General features: G+C 46.9%; 1 protein-coding gene and 1 long non-coding RNA gene across 3 annotated transcripts in view; one reads left to right on the plus strand and one right to left on the minus strand.

The window, feature by feature from the left end:
- Positions 1 to 25350, minus strand: part of LOC135897526 (uncharacterized) — a 29680-nt gene extending 4330 nt beyond the window's left edge. The window contains exons 1-2 of one of the 2 annotated variants that reach the window (XM_065426172.1): positions 25039 to 25350; positions 13555 to 13692 (exon numbers count right to left, since the gene is read on the minus strand). In XM_065426172.1, coding sequence (XP_065282244.1) covers positions 13555 to 13692; positions 25039 to 25342 — 442 coding nt within the window. In that variant the 5' untranslated portion in view covers positions 25343 to 25350. Of the gene's footprint in view, positions 1 to 13554; positions 13693 to 21530; positions 22432 to 25038 lie in introns of those variants that run through there. The other variant, XM_065426168.1, reaches the window with a different exon arrangement.
- On the plus strand, positions 34 to 10243 carry LOC135897551 (uncharacterized). Its single transcript, XR_010563079.2, has 2 exons — positions 34 to 337; positions 9891 to 10243. It is a non-coding gene; the product is annotated as an uncharacterized lncRNA (long non-coding RNA).
- Positions 25351 to 25598: the final 248 nt, after the last annotated feature.

Here is a 25598-nt window from a genome sequence, read left to right on the forward strand (position 1 = left end):
CGCTTGCAAGCAGCAAGCGCAGCTGGCGGCACGTCCAGAGCCGGCCCTAAAACGATTTGTTCTGTTCCTGCAGGTGCGCAACTACGTCACAAGAGTTTCAAGTGGTTCATCGGACGTCGGATGCTCTTTTGCACGGATGGCTTCGACGGTGTGGCAGCTCTGCTGAAAAACGTGGAACTTTTTCCAGTTCTTCTTGACTTCGGTTCGCGTCACAAGGTGGTGCTCTGATCAACAAGCGCCGTCATCGTCCCCATAAAAACGCATCGCTTGCAAGCAGCAAGCGCAGTTGGCGGCACGTCCAGAGCCGGCCCTAAAACGACTTGTTCTGTTCCTGCAGGTGAGCTGGTTTCACTGTAGCAACTTTTCTGTACATTCCATGCCGCCAACTGCAAAACTGTCATTTGCTTGATCTACCGCGTGTGTTCTCTTGTGCGCATGTGTGATGGAAGGAAAAGATTGTGCTCAATGTGGGGTTGATTTTGCCGGCGAAGACCGATGTATGGAATGCTCTAACTGTGCATCGTTGTATCACCTCGGTCAAGAGTGCTCAGGTGTGGCTGAAGGCACATTCTTGTCGATGGGCCCGAAAAAGAGGGAAAAGTGGCGGTGTAAAACATGTAGATCAGCGGATTCTTCCCAAGGCAGTTCTAGCCAGTTAACAGCTATTGCTGAAAAGCTGTCGTTGCTGGATTCTATTCGTGCGAAAGTTGAATCTCTTTCCCTGGTTCCGTCGAAAATAGACGAACTGTTGTGCCTCAAGTCCGAGATCGAAGTAGTGAAAACAAAAATGCAGGAAATACACGACTCGGTCGACTTTCTTTCAAATAAATATGATTCCTTGCTGAAAGGATCAGCAACACGAGAGAAACAGGTCACTGAATTGTCTTCTAGGGTGATGGTACTTGAGGATCAGGTCGCTTCTCAGGCAGCTGTCATTCAAGACCTTAGAGGAGAAATAAATGCCTCTGAACAGTATAGTAGGTCCTCAAACCTCGAAATTCATAACGTACCCCAACTTCCTAGTGAAAACTTGACTACTACTGTTGCTGAACTGGCCGCTCAACTAGGCATTGATTCATTCCTGCCAGGTCACGTAGTAGCTGTGCACCGGTTGCCCAGGAAGAGCAAAACAGCTCCAGTTTTAGTGCGCTTCCTTTCGGCGGGCATACGTGACAGCTGGCTGGCAAAGCGAAAGAAACTGAAATCTCTGGCGAAGGAAAATGAGCCCTCGGTTTTCTTTGTCGAAAACTTGACGAAATACAACAGAGAACTGTTCTGGGAGACAAAGACTAAGGCCAAAGAGGCCGATTTCAAGTTCGTATGGGTGAAACATGGCAAAATTTATGCCCGTAAGAAGGAGGGTGACCCAGTTGTGCGCATAATGAGCCCTTGTGACTTGTCTCGGCTAGTCTGACCTCTTATCCTCTGCTTTGTCTGTTGTAATCTTTTTCCTGATTCATGGCTTCGTGCGAACAATTTCGAGACTTTCCTTCTTTTTCTGTTCTTTTAAAACCAGGTGAAGGCACATTCACTGTTTTTCATGCAAACGTGCGTAGTATTCGCAAGCACTGGAATGAATTTTGTGTCCACGCTGGTGCAGTACGTGATATAGCTGATGTTTTTGTCTAAACTGAAATTAATATTGGGCAGGAACATACTGGTCTCTTTCAACTCCAAGTTTATCACAATCATTTTTGACGCGCAAGGACGGCCGTGGCGGTGGAATTGCCATTTTCATCAAAAATTGTTGGATTTCAAGTCCTCTGAACATAATTTTCACAAGTGCTGAATCGCTAGCCCTTCGTATTCACACACGATCTTTTGCCATCACATTGCTCGCTATTTATAGGCCGCCAAATCAAAGTGTTAGAAAGTTTGTGGACGAATTGCATCTACTTGCTTTTCCATCTGGTCACGTGTGCATGATAGGTGATGTTAACATTGACGTGCTGAAGAAAGAACGACACATTGTAGCTGATTACTTGAACACGCTTGCTGACGTTGGAATAGATTCTATTATCAACCTTCCCACACGTGTCGAAATTTTGGGTACATCGCTTGTTTCTTCATGCATAGATCACGTCAACGTTCGCACTGAGAACGACCAGGTACTACCGTTTATTATTGAGCAAAAGCTATCCGATCACTTCTATGTTGGGTGTAGCTTTCTATCGTCTCAGCATGCTGCGGCTAACAACCCAGTATCACAGATAGAGGTTATTGATAAAAGGAAGCTGGACTCGTTGTTGCAAGGCTACGACTGGAAATCTTTCCTAGCAGAAGTTCCTGCCAGTCACCTGTATAAATCTTTTATTGCCGTTTATACGCAGGCAGTGCACTCTTGCAAAAACGTAGTCGTCTTAAAGCAACGAAAGCCGAAATGCCCGTGGATAAATGGAAATGCTCTAACCGCGTTAGCTGAAAAAGAACTAGCCTGGGCGCGTTGTCGGCGCTCACCTAATAATCAGTATCTTCGTGAAGCCTATAAGATGGCTCGCAATAAAGTCACTGCTGTGCTTAGAGGTGCCAGGCGACAGCACTTCCAAGGTAAATTTTCTGAATTTAGAAAAAATCCGTCCAAGACTTGGTCCGTGGTTAACGTATTAAGGGGTCGTCCCCGGAAAGGCCCATACCAAACTATTGCGAAGGATTTCGGCCCACCATCTATAACGTTAGCAGACCAATTTAATTCCTTTTTCTCGTCTACTGCAGCAAGCTTGTCCGGTAAAACGGCTAGTTATTGTATGCCACAATCGGTAGTTGACTCTGCTTTCCTACCTGAGTGTACCGAGGATGATATTCGCTACATCTTATTTAACTTAAAACAGCACAAGTCGGTTGGATTAGATGGTGTATCTGTGGACGTCCTTCGCAGAAATTTTGAGGCCCTGAAGAATGTTCTTTTAGCAATTATAAATAACATTATAACCACGAAAGAAATACCGCCTGGCCTCAAGGAAGCGCTTGTAGTTCCTCTCTTTAAAAGCGGACAGGTCAATGTTGTCACAAACTGCACGCCAATTTCGATACTTTCGTGCATTGCTCTTATACTTGAAAAGCATATTTTTCACGTAATGCAGAGCTTCATTGACGCGCACAACATAATGTCGCCTAATCAGTACGGATTTACTTGTGGGCGTGGTACTAGATTAGCATTAGATGAATTAACCGATTTCCTTAATAGTACTCTTGAAATTAGTGCATTCGCTTGTGCATTATTTCTAGACGTATCAAAAGCTTTTGACTCCGTCAACCATGAAATTTTACTTTGTAAACTTCATAGCTATGGCTTCCGAGGGCCTTTTCTAACTTTCCTTAAGAATTATTTGCACGGTCGAATTCAAGTAGTAGTTCTCGGAAATATTAAAAGCAAACCTAGACAGTTGAGCGCTGGAGTTCCCCAAGGGTCGATTTTAGCTCCCCTTTTATTCAACTTGTACGTTAATGATCTCAGTCAAGCAATTTTTCGCTGTCGGGTGTTTCAATACGCAGATGACACGCTTTTAGTCTCTCGTCACACTAATTACCATCAAGCCGTGGCTGAATTACAAACTGACACTACAAATGTTATCAGTTGGTACCGTAAAAACTTAATTTCTATTAACCATAATAAAACTAAATTAGTATGTTTTCACGATCCACTGAAATCTATTCCTGTCATCACTCCACTGTTTCTTCATTCTCCTCTGTGTAACAATTGCTCTTGCTCTCCTATTCCATACCTCTCAAGTGTCAATTATCTCGGTGTTCATTTCGATTCTAACATGTCCTGGAACACTCACTTGGCTAACGTTTGTGAAAGGCTGCGCAAAATAGCCTGCCTACTGCTTTCTATTAAAGCACTATGCCCAATTTACGTAAGGAAAACAATAGCACATGCATTAGCGTACAGTGTGCTAAGATATGGAATCTGTTTTTATTTCTGTTCAGTGTTTTGGCGCAATAAAGTTGATTCTTTACTCAAATCCATAATTCGGGCGGTGATGTATGGTGTGCACATTACTAACAATTCCAGTCTTTTTTCATGCTCGCACATGCCCTCGTTCAGGCTGTTATTCAAAGAAACGGTAATCCTTTTGTATATATGGAACAATGAGTTCTGCCTCCCGTATGTCCCCGCCAGAGCATTACGTACACGTGACCGCTTTACCTTACCAAGAGTAAGGACAAGATATGGCAAACGTGTCCGTGCCTTCTATGTACCTGATGTATTAAATGACCTGCCAGATAAAGTTTTATCTTCCAGCACACGGAAAGAAGTTAAATCTTATATTTTTGATTTGTATGTGTAATTTGGTTTCTTTTCTTCCTTTCCTTCTTTCTTTCTTTTGTTTTATTTTTGAGTTTTGTACATAACTGATTTACTGTGCCGCTCCCTGGCTTGCTCCATTCTGCCGAGCGCTGCCCCACAAGCCCATTGTTGGCTTGGGCAGGCTCGTATTTGTATGTAATTTTCGAAATAAATAAATCATTTATATATATTTATATATATATATGCGCTTGCCTTCCTCTTGTAGACTGTTATAAAACGTCTCAGGACCTACCATGGTTGCTTAGTGGCTGTCGTGTTGGGCTGCTAAGCATGAGGTCGCAGGATCGAATCTCGGCCAAGGCAGCCGCATTTCAATAAGGGCGAAATGCGAAAATACCGGTGCACTTAGCTTTAGGTGCACGTTAAAGAACTCCAGATGATCCATATTTCTGGAGTCTCTCACTACGGCGTGCCTCACAATTAGACAGTGGTTTTGTCACGTAAAACCCCATAATTTAACTTTTTTAAACGCCTCAAGTATTTCTTTTTCGGTCTTCTTCCTGCCCCTGCCAAGAATCGTCACACTTTCAAAAAGTGGTGCATTATCCCACTGACGACAGTGAAATGCCAGATTACCAGCTCCTTGAAAGTTGCAGAAGGATTGAAATCCGGGCCAGTTGGTACATAGTTGAAGGGAACGACTGGTGTGGTGTGAACGACAGTCGTTGTGGTGTGAACCTCTCTTCGTGTCCTTGGTGTTTTGTGACTGATTTGTTCTTTCAACCTTGACAGTTAGTCAACACACACTCTATGGGTGTCTTGACAGTTGGTCAACACACACAACCTCTATAGGTGTCTTGTTTTATGCGAAGCATATTACGAGGGCTCAACCCAGCTCCTCAGGCGCGGCGGTGTCGCCTTGAAACCACGTGACACCGTGACGTCACGACAGAGGAGAAGTGGCTTTGGCTCAACTCTTGCAAGACGGGCTGGGTGGGAATCGAACCAGGGTCTCCGGAGTGTGGGACGGAGACGCTACCACTGAGCCATGAGTACGATGCTTCAAAGCGGTACAAAAGCGCCTCTAGTGAATGCGGTGTTGCCTTAGAAACGAGCTGTTTCTAAGGCGTGCGTCTCTTGCTCAGGCGCACATTTCGTTGCCGCGCCGAACGCTGCTTTGCTCGACGCTCACCGCGTCCAATGCGGGGCGCGTAGTCGCTGCCCTGTAGCCCATTGTCTTACACCCCTTGGCGGGTCGACGGGAACGCTGTCGCGTTCCACTCTTGAAGGCGAAGCAGTAATGCATGAGTTGTTTCTTCGTCTAGCCGAACCAAATATAGCCAAGCAACAGCAGTTCACCAGGCGAAACAGTGGTTCAACAACTAAAATAAAGGCTAGTATGCTTCGCATCCTGGGCTTAACCTTACCTAAGCCACAGCCATTTTTTGGATAAAGTGGCGGTCTGGAAATTAAACTAGAGTCGACAATAAATATACAGTCAGCAACCCAAGAAATGCTTCGGCGCGGACAACACACTCATTCTGAAATCTGACCATATCTGTTCCAGCAATAAATTCTCGAATAGCGCATTTTCAGTGTACGCGCATTGAAAATGCTGTGAATAAGAAAGAAACCTGCCAAACAACGCGTGTGATGAAATACGTTAAGTGCGTGACGCATGTTATCTACAAAATCCCGCTGAAGTGTGGTAAGGTATACAATGGCTAAACAGGCTGGTGTGTCAATGACCGGAAGCGCGAGCATTGTGCATTGACCAACTCGCAAGGAGCTTCAACTCAACTTCAACTAACTCGCAAGGAGTTTCACTGTCGTCGGTGTGACTGTGCGCGGCTTTCTGAAAATGTGACGATTTTTTGCAGGGGCAGGACAAAAACAGAAAGACAAATATTTGAGGCGTTTTATATCAGTGTACAAGTGGAATGAAAATGCATCAGTGTTCCTTATCTCTCTGAGCGATAAAGAGATTGTCTTTCTAAAAGGGTGAGCTATAATGTTAAGGAAATAGAAAGCAGAAATAGATTAGGAAAATGGTGGTGTTCATGAATTTATAGAATTTCGTACCTTCGTGAGAGCATTCGTCATGCATCGGCGGTTTCATGTTCCAGGGTTTACCGTTTTTTCCAAATAAATGTCAGTTGATAATCCACCGTTGTGATTTCTCCTCTTTGCGCCTCAATTTTTCGCTGGTTTTCTCAAGTTTCTGTATGAACTAACTGGCCCAGCAAGAAACACTACTACAATAATATATTAGTTTAAACAGAACACATATATGCGAAAATATTAGAAGATCTCAAGAACAATTTGCAATATAAACAAAAAAAGATAGCTGTGCTGCGAAAACATTTTCGCATTAGAGAGGAAGAAGCAGTGGTTATTGTACGAGTAGGAAAGAGTGAGAGAATGAGAAAAAGAGGCAGAAAAGAAGCTCCTGAACGAAAAAACAATCAGTCAATGAGTATTTTATATTGCGGTATTGAAAACGTCAGCAATAGAACATGTTTACAACAGAGTAAAACGTCAACACTTGACACAGCGAAGTACTAAGTAACAATTAATTTATTGAGCACACCAACATCACTATACATGCGATTACATAATAGACAGTTTTAGTTACACGTACGTAGAGGCTTCACGTACTCAAACGTGAAAAGCCTACGCACCTTACGTACACGCCATCTGAAACGCTTTTAGCTACACGTACGCGACGCACGCCAAGAGGCACCCCGTAGCTCCATCTATAGGGAAATGTGAACACGGCGGTAGCCAATTCAATCCTGTCGCCGTGTCTCGATGCGAGCCGTCTGCGTACGCGCGGCACGCTATAGCTTGTTCGTGATCTTGCGGAACTCCCGCGCGAAGCTGTCTACGTGCGCAAGAAACGCACGCAAAGAATTGAATCTCACGTACGTCCGTGAGACGCGCGCGCCCCCGCTACGTTCTACGCATGTGCACTGCTCACACGTAGAAGCTCTACGTACGCAAAGCCTCTACGTACGTGTAACTAAAACTGTCTAATGACAAACGAAGCGTTAAGATTAATCGCTGCACATTAGCCTTCAATCCAATTACATACTAATTTTTGGAATCGTGCGATGTCAGGCTCAGCGATGATGTATGGCAGTGATATTGCGCTGAATAAGTGACACGGTGAGATGAGAGATTTTGTACTTAAGCGCTTGGTTTTATGAGGGTGTTCTGGGGGTGGAAACGTGGCTGTTGGTTTTTGAAATAACATGCAGTGTTGGATGGCGATACAGCTCTTGAAGGAATGAAATGCGAGCAATCTTGCCTCGATATGAGAGTTGAGGGAATTCAGCCCCCGTTTTAACAGCAGTGATACTAGTGAAACGTGAGTAGTACAAGTAAATGACACCGTTTTGTAATGATTCTGTGTTATTAATATTATAAGCGTGCTCTGGGTTCCAGATGGCAGATTTCTATTCTACAGTTGGACGGAATAATGAAGTGGCAGCAAGTTTACGAATGTGCGCAGGAAGTCGTTCCAGCTTCTGCTTGAGCAGTCCTGTTGAACGATTGGCAGAGCCAACCAAGCGTATGGTAAATGGGGCCATGCCATGCACGTGCTAGTTAACATAATTATCGTCATTATCACGCTTCATACGGTGTGCTGAATGAAGCAATTCACAACAATTTCTCCCAACCCTTCGTCGCGCTATCCGATGCCTGAAAATGTTTTATCTGATCCTAGTATTCTTCCACCATCTGCTGCGTTGCCCTTCCTTTTGAACAGCGAATGTTATTCTGACAGTCCACCTGTTGCCTTTGCTGCAAATTGCCCGGCGTCCAATATTGCTTTCTTCCTCCTTATCTCAAATGAAATATCGGCTACTTGCGTTTTCTCTACAAAGCATACTGCCTCCTTCGACAGCCTTAACGTTACGCCTATCGTTTTTGTTTCAGCGCCTAGTATATGGCATTTAGTCATTTATTTGTTATTTATGGTCGCTGGATCAAGTCTGGGCCGCGAGCGCCGCATTATGACAGGCGTCAAATGTCAAAAGGTACGTGTACAGCGCATTGGGTGCACGCACTGGTGGTCAAACTTATTCCAGACTGCTGTGAAAATCTCACCCAAGTTTTCCATTCGTGCACGGCGTGTGGACCTCGCGAGTGGAGTGCAAAGTCACTTTTCTCAAACGCTGTTTTCTACAGAAGCCTGCTCCTCCCTTTATTTTGTAATATAGCATATTCTCTTCTCTTCTTCCCTTCTCTTCTCTTTTTCTCTTCTCCCTTCTCTTCTTTTTTGCCACTTATTTCGTGTTTCACATTTACGTGTACACTTTTCTTTTAATTTATTGCTACTCAGTTTGAGATTTTTCATTGTTCTGTTTATACCTGATGTTTTCTACACTTTATTATTTATTTTTCTGTTGCCTTTGTTTGCATTCTTTCTGCTTTCTTCTTTTTTTTTCAGCTGATGTATGGCACTTTCCCATTGCTGTCTCACCCCCCCCCCCTTATGTAATGTCCCCGAAGGGACCCTTAAGGGAATAACAAATGATGATGATGATTCTCATACGTGGCTGCTATTGGCAATGAGCCGACATCAATCAATGCGCTTCTTCCTCGGGTTACTGCGTCAGTTTATTGAATAAGTCTAATCAACAGGCTGAAGTAGGCGAAAATCTGTTTTCGAATTTCGATAACAATTACGTACTTCCGGAAAAAAAGCCGACTACAGTCGGCTCACGCTCGGCCGCGTCCGCCCGCGTAACCTTAGCCACCCTGCTTAAAGGTGTCGTATCCATCGGGTGTCGCTAATTTCGATTAGTTTTGAACACTCAACAAGCCTCGAACCAAGCGAAACTTCAAGTCAGGTGACACGCACACTTGCCAGCGCGAGTTAATTCCTGGCCGCTCCTGGTTTGATGCCTTGGCAGATTTGGCTTGTTCCCGAGCTATTGATAGCCCTTCAAAAATGCGCAAGTTGGATGTCACTACTATCCGTCGGTCAGGATGGTGCAGGACAAAGATGGTCTGCGCTACGTAGCATGGCCAGACTGGAGCACATGTGCACAAGCACGCACTGAAGCCATCGCGTGTACAAAGCAAACGCTGTGAATACAGACTACATTTGCACGTAGCTGTGGTCCGCTACGTAGCGTAGGTACCGCGGTCGCCGTGGGTCACCGCGACTTATCCGCTGGCTGAGCTCACTGCGGTTCGCTTAGGACAACCGAGTCTGGCTCACGTTTGGCGCATCGTAGGCGCAATGATATGAAGTAGTCATGTCTAGGTCAACATCCAAAATCAACTTTGAACTGGCGCCACGGTGACGTTCAGTAGGCGGAGCGTTGTGGGCACGCCCCGCTCCGCCGTAGCCTTCGCAGTGCAAGGCATTGAAGAAGGAGAGGAATCACCGCGAACGGGATGTTTGATTGGCAGTAACTCCGCTTCCGCCGAATGCATTGGAGTACTTTTTTGCGGAATAGTATTTCTAAAATAACCTCCTTTAGCTTGGAATGCGTATCTACACTTCGACAAAAATGTATCAGGACCCCTTTAATGGTAGTCCTTACATACATCTGCGTACTTAGCAGCTCGTATATTTAGTATGGTGATTACATAAAGATCCGCCATCACTCACTCTCTGCAGGTTTCAATGCCGGTGTTCCGACCGCAGCTGGAGTTCCCTCCTGGACACTGGGGGTGCATGATCTGGCACGAGAACTGGGCGCTGCGCTTCTGGAAAGTCCCCATAAGTCACGTGGTGTCTCAGACCCAGTCACGAAGCTAGAGCTTTGCTCAGACGACCTCAAAGCAACACGTGCTGATCTCCTTGAGGGCGAATGGGCCACGGGTCGAGACATGGCAGAGGCATTCGGCTTCTTCATTGTCTTCTGTTACGGGCAACGTACTCTGTCACTGCATTCACGACATAGCACAAGTCATCTTCGTCGCTTGGCGCGTGTTCACATACAGGCTGGAGAATAAAAAAATACCAGCGGATCCCATCTCCCGATTAAGTCTCTGTTATTTATCCGCTTAAGTTAACCATCTGATTCATTGTTAGTCCCCCACTGTGTGTATGCGCCACAACCACTCAGGTCAGCAACGACAACAATTTACTATTATTTTTATGCACTTAATTTAACCACCTGATTCATGGCCAATCCCCCACTGTGGGTATGTGCCACGGCCACTCAGGACAACAGCAACATGTTAGCTTCTACCTCCACAGGTCTGGTCTGGTCCCCTCACCATTATGCTCATTCTGTGGCGAAGCGGAGACAATCGATCATTTCTTGTTGTCTTGCAGACGTTTTTCTATTATAAGAAAACAACTACTCGAAATCCCGCTTCGCTCTATTGGTCTGACTTTATCAGTGCCTGTGATCCTATCTTTTGGAGCCTCCATTGTTGGGTTCAGCCACAGAAATGTTTGCTTGGCGATCCAAAATTACCTCATCGAAACTAATCGATTTCCATGTTAGATTGATCGTTCTCCCTCCCAACCATAGCTTTCTTTTATTTCTTATCTTTTATTAATTATTATTGTTATTATTATTATTATCTTATACCCGGTTTTCATCTGATTATTTCCTTTTTTCTCCAAACACACAACGTTTACTTTTAAACTCACACGCCCAAATTGTTAACTCCCTTGTTATCATTATAATTTTAGGCACCTAATTAAACCGCCCGATTCTTGGCCAATCCCCCACTGTGGGTATGTGCCACGACCACTCAGGACAACCACAACAACAACAACATGTTAGCCGACGGTAATGCCATTAGCGTCTGCACAATGTAGCGACACGCCGTACTGCTGGAGACATGTTTCTTTAAAATCCGTAGCGGTCACTCTGAGACTTACGTTGTCTCGGCTACTTGTGCATAAAATCGTTTCTGGTACTGGCCCACTCTTACATGGCACTCGCCTGCCAAGGGCGGTCATGACCACGACGACGACTAAATGACGACGGCACAGCTACAACGATAGAATGACGAAGAAAGAATGATGTCAGTTGAGCGAATAAGGCGGTAGGGCACCACAAACACGTGCAATACCTAGTGTTGCCTCTCGGGGTCAAAGAAGAAAGACGGACTCTTGAACCACACGAACAGGATACCAAAATATATATACAATATGCACATTAGCAGGTAATAGCATACAAATAGCGGAGCCGAAGAGCGTACCACACCGAAGGGGCGGGGGTGGCAACTCTAACAATGGGCCGGCTCTGCCCGAGATCCATTTGGCAGGAACGAGGCGAGGCGGGTGTCGGCGCCAAACACTACGCCTTCCTCTTTTGTCGCGGGAGAAGTCCAAGCTACATACTACCCGTCTCCACGGCCAGGGGACAGCAGTTCTGTGGAAATTTGAAGGCTGTCAGTGGAGTCGTCTTGGTTCTGTGTGCCCCGGGCTCCTCATTTCGGCCCACGGAAAAGGGCCGGCACTGTCTTGTAACTTTCAAGGTCGTGAGCGACCTTCAAATCCCCAGTGGACTTTCTCTTCTTCTTTTAATATTTCCGTGCCCTTTTCCCTTTCCCCAGTGTAGGGTAGCCAATCGGGCTCAGTCCTGGTTAATCTCCCTACCTTTCATTTATCATTTGCTCTCTCTCTCTCTTTGAAGGTCGTCAGCGGATGTTTGAAGCCCAGCACAAAGGCAACCACTTCAGAAAAAAGGGCGTGGGCGGGGGGGATCACCCCCATTGCCTCGATGATAGGCACGCAGTGTGGCACAACAGCACCTCCGCCGCCAGACAATGCGCCGCCATCAATGCGCCGCCGCCATCAAAGCGCCAGACCAAAATCACTGAAAAAACTATTTCCGAAATCTGGTTATCATAACGAAAGAAAATAAAAAGCTTTCCAAACAACACGTAGCACGTATGTGAGAGAAAGTGTGAGATACCGACCTTTCCTTAATTGTCAACTCGTGACAGAGTTAAATCAGAATTGCTTCGAGAGCGATTCTCGACAAAACTGATTTGCTTGGAGCACTTATTGCAGCCGTGACTTTTGACCAGCGGCCTCCAAGCACTCGGAGAGCGGCGTATTGATACCCGCGAGTACGCTGTTTCTTTGCTAGGCAGTCGCCTTCCTTTCCCGCAGGAAGGGAGCGGCCATTGAAGTACACTTGCGAGCATACCCGACGCTTCGTTACGTACCTCAGCTTACCATTCCTTGACATCACTGAGAACAGGCGACATTTGCGGTGTCTGAAATTTTGTGAACTTCTCTCTTTCCCGACGCTCGTCACGCCTATTCTAGGTTTCGACAACCGCGTAAGGTGTGGATCAAGCCACTCGGATTTTTCCTAACGTCTTGGTTCTTGGCGCGCTTGACCCGGCTCGTCTCGCCGCCCGAGTTCGACTTTCTAGGGTTGTGCCTTCGTCGTTTGCCCTCGGCGCGGCTGACAAAGTTTGCGGTGTCGGCACTCGTGCTCGCAGGTACGCTGCCTTCTCGTCGCAACGATATCGCTCCAGGCAGCAAAACCAAGCTATGCTGGCGCTCGCCGCTACATATGTCTGTACCTCTGACAGAACATGACTGCATATCCGACGCCATCTGTGCTGGCCGGCTTACCCTGCGGTCTCCTCGACAGACTCGGCCTTGTCGTTATCATCTCGGCCTTCGCATTTGGCAAGACTTACAGCATCAAATGCCTCAGCAAAGCCACCTCATCAAGGAGGTGTTCCAAAACACACGCGATATTACAAGGGACCAACAGGGTCAACCGTTCGGACCAGACGTGCCCGTTGGCGCCTTCTTCTTCACAACTTTTTCGAAGTCCGCAAGAAAAGTAACTATACTCTCGCCTGCTTTGAAATTGAGGAGATGGTATCGTGCTTTGCGCCATATCCATGGTTGAATTTCTGGACCTCTGTCTCGCCATGCCTTTTGCTCAGAACTTACGTGCTCCTTTCCTTCTTGCTCGCGCATCTCACGTCTCTCGCGTTCCTTTGCCTCTAGCTTTCGCACAATAATCATCTCCCAAGCCTCGTCAACTTGCTCGACCTTCACGCCCTCTGTCTGTATCACGTCGAGAATCACTTTCCTTACTTTTTTCGGCGCCAGCGGAAATGCACAACTCCTCGCAGACATGAATAAGGACCTGAGCTTCGAGTTCCTTCACTGCGATCTTGTTCCTTGTGTTACTGGTTCACTAAAATTATCCTCACTTCGAACAGTTACTCTCACATCCATTGCTTAAAGAATTTAAATTCTGATATCATAGTCTACCAAAAAAGACACTCCTAAGAACTTGTGCTAGAGAGGTCTGGCGACATGAAAGCAAGCAACAGGCACTCACCCAACCAAAGTGGTTGACGCCGGCCGGTGTCGTAGTTGCCATCTAGCGATGTAGCAGGCGTCTCCGGGCCTCGTATCTCGCAGCTTGCCATCAACTGTTGATATACTGGTTCGTCAATCCCATAGCTGTCGTCCAGTACTGCGACTCGGGGTCGAAGACGAGAGACAGACGCTTGCAGCAGACTAAAAGGAGACGAAAAGCTATTTACAGCGTGTGCAGTCGCGCGCAATATGAGCTGGAACACGGTGCACATGTTCCAAAGGCCCCAAGACTGCCCGACGGCGCCGACATACGAATAATTAGAAAATCAAACACCGTTACAGTTACCCTATATAGTACACTCATTCCTCGTATGTACGCGATACCATGCAGTCTTGGGGCCCTCCTGAACACGTGCACCATGTCGCAGCTCACACTGCGCGCGACTGTACATATTGCAGGTAATACCATACAAGTAGCGGTGACGAAGAGCGCATCAGACCGACGGTGCGGCTAGTGGCGACTCTCTCTCTAACTAACAGGAGCCGAGCAGAGCAGTTGGCTCTGCATAGAGCTCCGTGATTTTCTATCTTTTGACCAGTTTTTCCTACGATGTGCTCAATTTTGTGAGAAATACGTGATTCGGGAACATCTGACTCTGCACATACCAGTGTTACCGGTGAGCCCATCGTCTTTTCGTAAATACGGGTCAGGACGTGCCTGCCACACGTGTGCCGATTGGTAATAGTTACGCTGACTAGGGCTGCGGCATCAGCTGCTGCGCGGGAGACGCAGTGCGCGCTGCTGCAACAGATGCGGCAGCGCGCACGGGGGTCATCATCATCATCATCAGCCTGGTTACGCCCACTGCAGGGCAAAGGCCTCTCCCATACTTCTCCAACTACCCCGGTCATGTGCTAATTGTGGCCATGTTGTCCTGCAAACTTCTTAATCTCATCCACCCACCTAACTTTCTGCCGCCCCCTGCTACGCTTCCCTCCCCTTGGAATCCAGTCCGTAACCCTTAATGACCATCGGTTATCTTCCCTTCTTATTACACGTCGGGCCCATGCCCATTTATTTTTCTTGATTTCAACTAAGATGTCATTACCTCGCGTTTGTTCCCTCACCCAATCTGCTCTTTTCTTATCCCTTAACGTTACGCCCTTACGGGCACCCTACACGGGAGCGATGAACGCAACGACGAGCACGCCTAAACCAAACTACATTAAAGCTTCAAGCTCGCACGAACCACTAAAAGTACGAGCGACGCTCTCGGACCTGGACCCGGCGAACGGGATGGTATCAACCTACAAGACACCGATATGCCCGCCACACGCATCGGGCCGGAGGAGGACAAGGAAAGAGACTGGAAAGCTGTGTTAACTGTTCGCTAGAAGAAGGCTCTCGTAAGAGTTGGAAAAAAACTATGGGAGCAGGGGGTGCCTACGACTCGTCGAGCCAGCACATCGGACCCGCCAAGCAACCGCCGATGAAGAAAAAGCCACGAGCCAACAGACTACCTCCGTTACCAAAGGAATACTTCAAAATAATAGTCTGAACACATCAAGGGCTACCAATTAAAGACTAGACGGCACCGCAGATTTCCGAAGCGTTCATCATGGCCACACAAAGGAAGTTGAGAGGCGAACACCTCGTTTAACGACTAAAGCCAGGATCAAATATCTTTATCATATCTACCCCCAAAGAAGAGGTAGCAGATATAGTCAAGAAGATAACGACGCTAGTTATCAACGGCAAACAACACGCAGTAAACGCTTACGTGGCGGCCGGGGAAGACACAAAGAAAGGTGTAGTGCACGGATTGGCACTGCACACGAGTCCAGAAACACTGCAAGCCAACCTGCGCATCCGAACGCAAGGAGTGGAGATACTACGAGCTCGCATACTTGGGGAAGCAAAGACAGCGGTCATTACTTTCTAAGGCGCCATGATACCACGCTTTGTCTATATACATGGGAGGAGAAATGCCCTGTTACCCATTCAAGAACACCGCACAATTCTGCAACGCCTGCACACAAACAGGGTACAGGACAAACATGTGCCCTCAACCAAGACCTCGGTATGCAGCGAATGCGGCACTAAGGAGCCAGAGCCGGAGCACGTATGTAAATCCACCTGCTCCACTTGTGGAGAGGAGCATCTTGCCGGTTCGAAGAGTGCAAGAAACTGTACAAACAGCCACGGCAGAACACCAAAACGCCTTGGAAGTCTTCATCCAGACTACTCAAAAGTCCAATCAAGGAGTCTGTACTAAGGCCACGGTGGTATGGCACGGATGAAACGGACGACGACGGATGGCCACCATTAATGCGACAAGAAGACATACAAGCGGTGTCGCCGCGACAAGAGCAATCCCGATCAAGAGAGCGTCGAAGGCAACATAAGAAGTCTGACTCTTCAGACCACCCAACTTCCAACCGCCAGCCCATTCTTACAAGGTCCAGGCAAAGATCTTCCACTCCAACAAGGAAGAAGGAACCCACCGACAACAAGGTGAGCTGGCGGGGATGGTAAGTACCGCGGCTCCCATAACAACGAACCCAGAATACCAAAAAACTGTATTAGAAAATAGGCAACTCAAGCGAAGCCTAGCAGAACTTAGGCTGGAGATCGCCACACTCAAAAGCCAACTCACAGCTAAGGCGGAACAAGCAAAACCCACACATGCGGGACAACAAGAACACACGAAAGTGACACCCTCTACGGACAAAACACTACAACACCTAGTGCAACAGATGCAAAGCATCGAAAACTTCCAAGAACAGCTATACGCTTATTTACAGGGACCTAAAGGATACGTAGAAGAAACACCAGCCCGACAAAGGCCACTACGTAAAAGAGCGAATAGCAACACACCGACCAAAGGCGTATCTCGTCCAGCGCCATATCTCAGCGCTGTCTGCAGTTCTGGGCGTTTTACTGGCCATTGTCGATCACGCTTTCGACCTGATAGAAATTACAGACAAATATGTTCCAGAATTAGTAATTCTCCCACTAACACCCGCTAGATTTGGAAATAGCGTGTGTGTGGAGACACCTACCCCGACTTAACCTTCACACTAAACATAGCGAATGGACAATGGAGGAACTTCGACGAAAATATGGGAAGTGAACACTATGTTATTAGCTAATCAATGACCTCATCCCGGCTCAACCTTCCACCAAATCAGGCCAAAATCACAAACTGGACGGCGTACAGGAGATATCCAATGTCCACAACACCCTCCAACACAGCTGAGGACTGGGCAAAGGAACTCAAAGTCGAGCACGAAGCCAGAATACGAAACACATCCATTAAAGCGAAAGCACCTGCAGTTGACCCACACCTGCTACACATGTGGGAGGGATGGCACAGCTTAACCAAGCGTTGGAAACTGAACAGTACTGAACTGAAGGCTGAACAGAAAACTTAGGGCAAGATTAGCAACGTTAACGGAACAAGCAAATGAGTATGCCAGACAGCTGCAAGCGGAATATTGGCTCCAATTTTGCGATTCATAGAGAGGGACGTTATCTACCGCTAAGACATGGGCTATCTTACGTAGCTTGATAGACCCGGACTCTACAAAGACGGCAACAGCGAGAACCGTACGCACCCTAGTGCTCGCTGTTGATGATCGGAGGCATGCTCGGGATGGGATCGGAGACATGCGGGAGTGGATACTAATAAGCTTCAAAGAAATGGTACAGGTTCTCACTCGTGCGTACAGGCACGCTCACGCGCGCATCGATCGCTCTCGGCGTATCTTTAGGTCATTCCTGCTGCTGGACTTCTACCAAGAAGTCGGAGCACGACTCCAAACTACAGCTGGGCAATTACAGAACCTTCTCAGGAGGGTCTCTAACCGACGGCACGGAGTTAAGGAGAAAGATGCCTGCAGGCTAATCCAGGCTTTCTTTCTCAGCCGAGTGGCGTATGTCTGCCCTTACCTGCATCGCAGGAAGAGGGATTGGGAACGGATTAACGGTCTAATCCGAACGTTATTCAAACATGCTCTTGGGTTACCAAAATGGACTAATACAGAGGCACTCTTGAGTCTAGGGGTGCATAATAACGTTGAGGAAATCATAGAGGCCAACAAATGAGCTCAAACGGTTCGATTATCCGGCACACATGCGGGACAGCGGATCCTCGACACCTTGGGGTATCGCCCAGCCTTAGACATCCCGCAACGACAGTGGATACCTAAACACTATCCGGACCAAGATCATTATCCCCCCGCTTCTGAAAAACATGAGCACTGAAAACAGCGGTAGACGCAAAGCTAGGGCGGCGGCACTCTGGCAATGCTACAAAAACCAACCCGCCATATACGTGAATGCTGCTCGCACCAGTGATGGTCGACACACCATAGCCGTCACTAATGGCGACGGGCACACCATCAGCTGTGCGACGGTAAACACATCTTCCATTGTGGAGGCGGAAGAGGCCGCCATCGCCATGGGCACCTCCATTCCGGGCACCAAGATTATTATATCCGACTCGAAAACAGCGATTCGTAACTACACCTCAGGTTTCATTTCCCCTCGAGCATTCAGAATAATTAACAAAAACCTCAATCAATTGAAGTTGGTGTGGGTACCCGCTCATGCGGGCAACCCTGGCAATGAGGCCGCCCACCTAGCCGCCCGAGCAGCTAGTAACCGGGAGGTGGGCTTGCCCGACGGGGTTGACCGACATGAAGGTATCCACGCCTACAACGAAATGACCGTTTATTACCGCGAATCCAGGCGAATATATCCATCCCCGCAAGAGACACTGACAAGAATACAGGCCACTAACCTCAGAAGAGTACAGACTAGATCTGTACTTAGTCCAAAAAGGCTAGCTGCAATGACCGGTGGTGAATATCCACCAAACTGCAAACATTGTAGCTGTCCCCTTGCGGACCAAGATCACATCTTGTGGGGATGCCAAAAGAAGCCTCTCCCGAGAGAACTCTTTAGGCGAGCTCCCTCACATGACGAGTGGGAGAAAAAAACGAAAACTTCCAACCCGCAAGAGCAGATGCGGTTGGCGGAATGGGCTGATAGCGTCGCGGCAAAGCAGACGCCACGCTAGCCCACACCACTGGAGAAAGAAAGCTCCACTAAAACTTGACAATAAAAGTTCTCTCTCTCTCTCGCTCTACCCAAAGATTCGATTTCTCCTTGGTAATCGGTTGTGCACTGCCGCGTGGTCTTTGGTTCTGCGAGAGAGCCGCGAATATTTTTTCACCGCTGTGAAACAAACATCGTGGTGCGTAGAAACAGTCACGTGCGACAATAAAAATGGAAACGCCATGTCATGCGGAATAAACGTGCGTCAAAAACGAAACCTTGCAAGATTTGTCCTATAAGTGGCGCTAGCTAACGAGAAATACTTTCAAAAATTGCAACTCATTTTCAATAAGGGCAACAAATAACTTGCTTATGCATTTGTTTCGTTCGTGGTCAATAAATAATCCTTCCGTAATTCCTCTGGCATTCTTGTATTTGTGATAAAGCAAAATTTTTTCTCTGCTGTAAAGGGCAGAAAAAAAAACGATTGTTTCATCACAAAGCCGAACACAAGAGGAATTATGGAAGCTTTATTTATTGATCACGAAGAAGGCAAATGCATAAGCAAGATTTCTTTGACCCTTAGTGGGAAACAGTTGCTGCAGCATTTCTCGTTAAGTATTATCGCTTATAGGACAAATCATTGTTTGATATTTTGATCTTTGTTTTGTTTTGAAACACCTGACATGATTCAGGTGTTTCTCACTATGCCCGACAACTTTCTAAATGAAGTGTAGCCAATTAGCAGCTAAGTAAAGGTGAACAATTTTAATTTATAGAATTGGGCAACACAAAAATATATATACACCTCGAGGACGAAAAGCTCAAATCAACAGACAGGTCTACTTTAGTACTTCATTACATTTTAATAGCGGTGAAAGCCGTGTGCTACGTGTTTTATATATCAACGTGAAATCATTTATTTCCAGTCTATTTGTTATTTTGCCTTTTCACAGGCAGCCGTAACTCTTAGTGATGTGCTGGTGTGTGAAACATTTTATTTTAACGTATTCAGATGTATTTCGTGTGTTCACACATGCAAGCAAGCTTCAAGAGTTCATGCGTTTAAAGCTACTGTTACAAAGGTATGCTTAAGCCCTGCCTTTTGAGTCACTTTGCCTTCAAGAAATAAACTTAATTCACAAGTCAAGACTACAATTAGTGTTCCGATTGAGTTTAAATGTGTAGTTTTCTTTTTCAGATGTGTTTACACTGTTAAGGGTGCGTTAGGTACTAACATGTGCCTCAACGTTCAATGCTGTTGTGCCTTATGTGCTGTAATAATGTTTCATGTGCACGCATCTTTAGTTCAGATAAAGCTACCTGAAATATGTCTCTCTTTTTCTTTTGTTTGTGTTAGGGAAAGTTATGAGCAAGCACCGGGGCATGCAATTGTGAATACAAAGCAATTTAAAAATGAAATGAATAAAAAACAACTAGCCCAACGAAATATCAATCCTATTTCAGTATCGAATATTGAAATCTCAATGCCATCTCAACTGAGTTACAATGTACTTTTTGGTGCTGTGGCAATAAACACTCAACAAGAGCTCAACCGAACTACCACATCTTTTCGATGCACCATCAATATAACCCAAAAAGAATTCAAGAAAACGAACACCACGGTCTAAGGACAATGGAACGTCAATAGTAAGTTATCAATTATTCAAGTTTGAGACACCCAAACGTCTTTCAATAAAACATCAGTGGCCAATATTCATGAGCCCTCAACACTAAACTCAATGATATCCCAACGAACTCTCAAACACTTTTCACTACTATATTCAACATTGACCAATGAAATTTCAATGCATTCTCAATAAATATTTGTAAGGGCTATTAGGCATAAAGGCGATGCAAATAATACCAATGGCAGACAGCAAACAAGTGGGGCTGCCGAAGGCAACGGCCGCCTACAGATGAGGCCTCTTTCGTAGAAAATGATGCCAATAAGGAGCTGAAGTTTATTATGCTGTTTCAAGGGAAGGCACAATGGAATAACACATAATCATCTGTACCTCATAAGCACATATATGGAAGATCTCATAAAAACTAAACCTTTAAAGTGGTTGAAATGTCTGTCGGCCACTGTTATATTGAGTACAAAAAATATCACCTCTACACATTAGCTAAATGAAACTTGCAGTTTCAAGGCAAATATATTTATACATGTATAAATATATTTAGCACTGTGTGACTCTTTTCAGTTGTTTTCTGGGCAATGTAAAAAGCCTATACGCAAATCATGGGTAGCTAGGGATGGTCACATTGTTGAATGGGTAATCGATTTGTGCACTAAAATTTTGCCGCATCGATTCAACGTACCATCAACGTCTACCTTTCATTTAATCGGTTAAAACAGTTCGATTGATGGTTTGACAGACGGTGACAAAAGTGGCGGGAAAATGTCTGAATGGTACTGTAGAATGCCGAGCACAAACAGCGACGGCGCAGCTGCGACGAAAGAGAGCCACTGTCGACAATTTCCCGAGTCCTGTTGAGCCAGCCAAGCGCTTCCCCGCTTTACCCACAGGTCGCACACTCTGCCCGGTGCCAGAGACACCGGAGAGAGGCAAGCTCACTGTCAGTATTAATATAGTGATGTGTTTCTTTTTTGTGCTTCGTGAGTGGTCAGAATGACATTCCCTTTGCACTATCGGATAAGATACAGGATCGAGCAAGATCAAGCGTTGCGTACACACCGACCTTGTTTCCGCGAAGATAGGTGGCGTATGCCCTACTTTCTGGGCTCTGACCAAATCGAGCGAGGTCATTAAAAAACGTATGAGCGTGCGAATATACGAATTTTTAGCATAACGAATCGAATACTGCCTTATTCGATTCGATCTTAAATTGTATAGTCCCTATTCGTAAATGCTTTTCTATCGAATATTTCAAACAGCCAAACGTGCGCGATAAGACATGAAATTGGACCAAACGTGCGACAAATTTAATCCCGGCGGCCATAATCGACAAAGAACACGAGAAAGTACGTACGGTAGAACGCTATACATTGCTCAGCGAGTGAGAGCCTTCCGGCTAAACCACCATCACACAAATTGTCATTACAGTGCATACAGGTATATACAGGAAAAAGCGCGTTTCTACAATTTCAGGCGAGTCCACGAGTAAAGGCTGTTCAACCGACACGCCGTGTGCTCCTAGGTGCTCTAAATGACCCTTTTCCCTCCCGTTGCCGATCCCCATAGCTCCCATTCGAAAGACGCGCGTCGTTCGCCGGCGCCCCAAACACGACCAGTTCAAAGGGCAGCCGATCTTCACCAGGCGTCGTCGTCGTCGCCGGGGCCCGATCTGCAGCCGTGTCTCCTGCTTGTTCGCGATCGTCGTCTCTTTCCTCCGCGTCGTCGGTTCCGACGATGCCGCGGGTGGTTCCGGCGCTCTCCGACGCTCCGCGACCACGTGCCTTGGGACCTCGCGATGGTAGTGCGGTGGCACGTCTCCTCCCAAGCGGTAGTAGCGGTATTCCAGTGGCGCCGCGTTCGTGTTCGCGCGTCTCGGAGGCCACGGACGGCTTCGTCGCCGTCAACGCCGTTGCCTCGTACGTACACGGCTCCATTTGCGGCGGCCCGGTCAACAGGCTGCGGTAGGCGTAGACGAGCAGCCAGGCGATTCCGAAGACCACGACGCACATGTAGACGAACACGCATGCCGCGGCGCTCTCGGGGGCGTCTTCCTCGTGGCCCCCGACCGCCTGGACGCCGCCGGTTGCGAGTCGCATGGAGGGCGTCTTCTGCTCGTGGCGAACGGGCGCAGCAGAAGCCGGGTTGGGGACGCCCTCGGTTGTCGCAGCCAGCGGCTTTCCGGCGAGCGCAGCTGAGAATCGTTAGTGGGGAAAGTGAAACTGCGCGTGATAACGAAGAATTGTCTTGTATAAATTTGTGCACATACAACGCTTCTCAAAGAACCCACTTGTGGGATCTAGCACCCCAGAAACTGCACAGTGAAGTAAAACGCAGCGGAGGGAACCGGAATAATATTGGTCCCCGGGGTTCGTTTAAGGCACATTTAAATATACACGCGCAAGCGTTCCTCTCATTCCATCCCCATAGGAATGCGGCAGCCGCGGCCGGTGATCGAACCCGCCACCTCGTGCACAGCAGCAGGACGCCATAGCCACAGAGTCACCGCGTCGGATACGGTTTCTGAATCTGAACTGGTGAACGCGAAAGCTGCAGTTGAAAAGGTTAATAGGAGGTTAATAATTACAAAAAGTCAGTGGAAGAAGTTTTATCCGTATTCAGACTCAGGTGGGACAGGTTTAGTATTTATCTATCAACTTCCTAGCAACGACTGTTTGCGACAATAAGGGGACTCTGAAGAGAAAAATTATCCGAGCTCTACTAGCGAATTTCTTTTCTACAGTACCAAAAACAGTCACTCTTATTCGGACACAACGCTTGGTATAAGCCAGAAAATACGCAAGGCGGGCGACGATGCCGTCTTGAAGTTCCCGCATCCAGCAACGAGCCTTGACGTCATGGACTTTGACGACCTCTGCTCGGGCATGCACAGGTACCTTTATATTGGAAAGCTAGGCTACACTGCATTCAAGAAGATCCGAACACTGAACTTGAGCAGTCTCAGAGTGTTTTACAGCGCCCCGACAGCTCAAATGCGAGATGATGCTCTTCAAAATTCGCGACGTCGCACCGACGCATCCGCGCTGAGGTTTCGGCTCGAAATTCAAAGTGTAAATGTTTGACCTTCATTTCTTTTCTCCTGGCAATCAACCTGTAACCACGAAATTAATCATAGATTTATGAGCGAATACTGTATCAGTCTATTAGTCTCTCGCTTTAGTGTCGCTTTAACGTATACTTAATGGGTGCCAAGAGAAGGAATGCGCAGTCGAGGACGGCGTAAGACTAGGTGGGGCGATGAATTAAGGAAATTCGCGAGCGCTAGTTGGAATAGGTTCGCGCAGATAGTGGTAATCGGAGATCGCAGGGTGAGGCCTTCGTCCTGCAGTGGACATAAAATAGGCTGATGATGATGATGATGATGATGATGATGATGATGATGATGATGATGATGATGATGATGATGACGACGACGACGACGACGATGCGGTATGGCTTCTGCAATTGACACCACACAATTACTCCTTTCGTCATTCACTCGTCTCTCCAACCCTAAACTTGTGTAAACTGGCCTGATCTTACGCTGCGTCGAAGTCATCTCGCCTTAATCTTTTTCACAAAATCTGTTGTTATACCAACGATTTCAACGATTTCAAAGGCGTTCTCTTTTATCCACCTCTTTATATATCTTCAAGGACCGATCATCGCTTCAAGGAGGATCTACCGTCTTGTCGCACAAAATTGTGTAATGACTCTTTCATTCCAAGAACAACCGTCACATGGAACCACCTTCCCTCTACAATCAAAAGCATAACTGATGACCACCAGTTCAAAATCGCTTTACATGATGCCTTGCAATATTTTGTTGTTAGCTGCACGTATTGCCATTTTTCCCCACTCCTTGGTGTAGTTCCTATGGGCCCGGGAAGCATTTTTAATGAATAAATGAATGATTGAATGAATGAATGTCATAATTCCCCATTTTTCTGTGCTATACTGAACTCCTAGATTTGATGGTGCGTTGCCACATATATTCGCAATTGTCTGTGAATCTCTTGCATTGTCCTCTAGTAACACTACGTCGTCCGCATACATCAATCCGGGGATCTTCTGTTTCACCACTTGTACATTGCGCATAAAGGGTAAATGGAACCCTAAATCACTGCTTTCCAGTGTTCTTTCTATGCCTTTAACATAAAGCGTAAACAACAATTGAGACAAAGGGCATCCTTGTTTCAGCCCTTGGTGAATTTCGACCATTTCATTACATTTTCAGCCTTCTCGTGCAATTTGAATTTGGTTGTCCCCATACATGTATAGCCCTCGGCAGCTCCACGAAATTGTCACCCATGCATTTATGCTTGAGAATATCCCATAACAATTCCCTGTCTACGCTTTCGTAGCCTCCCTTATTATCTAGAAATGCTATGCATAAAGGCCTATTCTGAGCTACTACTGAAATCTCTACGCACTGAGTTAGTACAAACATATTATCCTCTAGCCGTCTGCATAGTCCGAATCCATTCCCTAGTTCCCGCAGTCCATCTTTCTTTTTTTTCACGCACTTAGACAGTCCTCATTTTATTACTTGCACTGTCATTCTATGTATCACCGGCGGTACCGTAACTGGCCTGTACGAACTCGCAACGACACGCAACTACTCGGAACGACGTTCATACGCAGCAGCATGCTGCGTATGGACGCCACGTGCGTAAGCATATCCACATCACCTGGACCATAAAACGCAGCCATGTTTTCTAAATAATGGCATTTTCTCTCACTCGTTACCGCTGCTGCTATAGGCCTCACTGTCTCCGCGTAGGCGACAACGCACACTCACCTGTTTTCTCAAGAGTCTGGGGAAGTGCGCCGCTCGGCTGAACGCTTCGAGTCGTGAACGCCGCTCTGCGTTGTTGCGGCGTCCCCGTCGGCCTAGGCACGTCATCATGCTGCCGCTTACTGTGCCGCCGGTTGTGACTTGCGGCCGCCAACGTGGGAACCGAGGCACGTCTACCGGCCGCGGCCACGTTCCCTCGTCCGGGCGGCTGCTGGTGCGTGAGGGCAGTGACAAACAGAGTGCTGGCGTGAGGATACTTGGGTCCATCGGGTTGCTGTCCCGCCCTGCCATTCTCAGGCACCGCCATCTTCTTCTAATTCGTGGCGATGACGATGGAGCCACTTACAAACGGGAAACCATTATTGGCTCGTGAGGTGGAAAATCCAGCGTTGGCGTGACCACTCGATGGTCTCAAAAGGCTGCGAACCCTAGACCTTTGGCAGGAGTCGAAGCCACGACCTTCGGTGTTAATTAAGGCAAATTCGGTCACAGTTTATTAAGGTAAAACTTATTACGGCACTCGAGCCCACAACCACTGGTACGAATCGAGCCCTCGACTTTTT

This window comes from Dermacentor albipictus, chromosome 1 (assembly GCF_038994185.2).
Source record: "Dermacentor albipictus isolate Rhodes 1998 colony chromosome 1, USDA_Dalb.pri_finalv2, whole genome shotgun sequence".
Classification (NCBI taxonomy): domain Eukaryota; kingdom Metazoa; phylum Arthropoda; class Arachnida; order Ixodida; family Ixodidae; genus Dermacentor; species Dermacentor albipictus.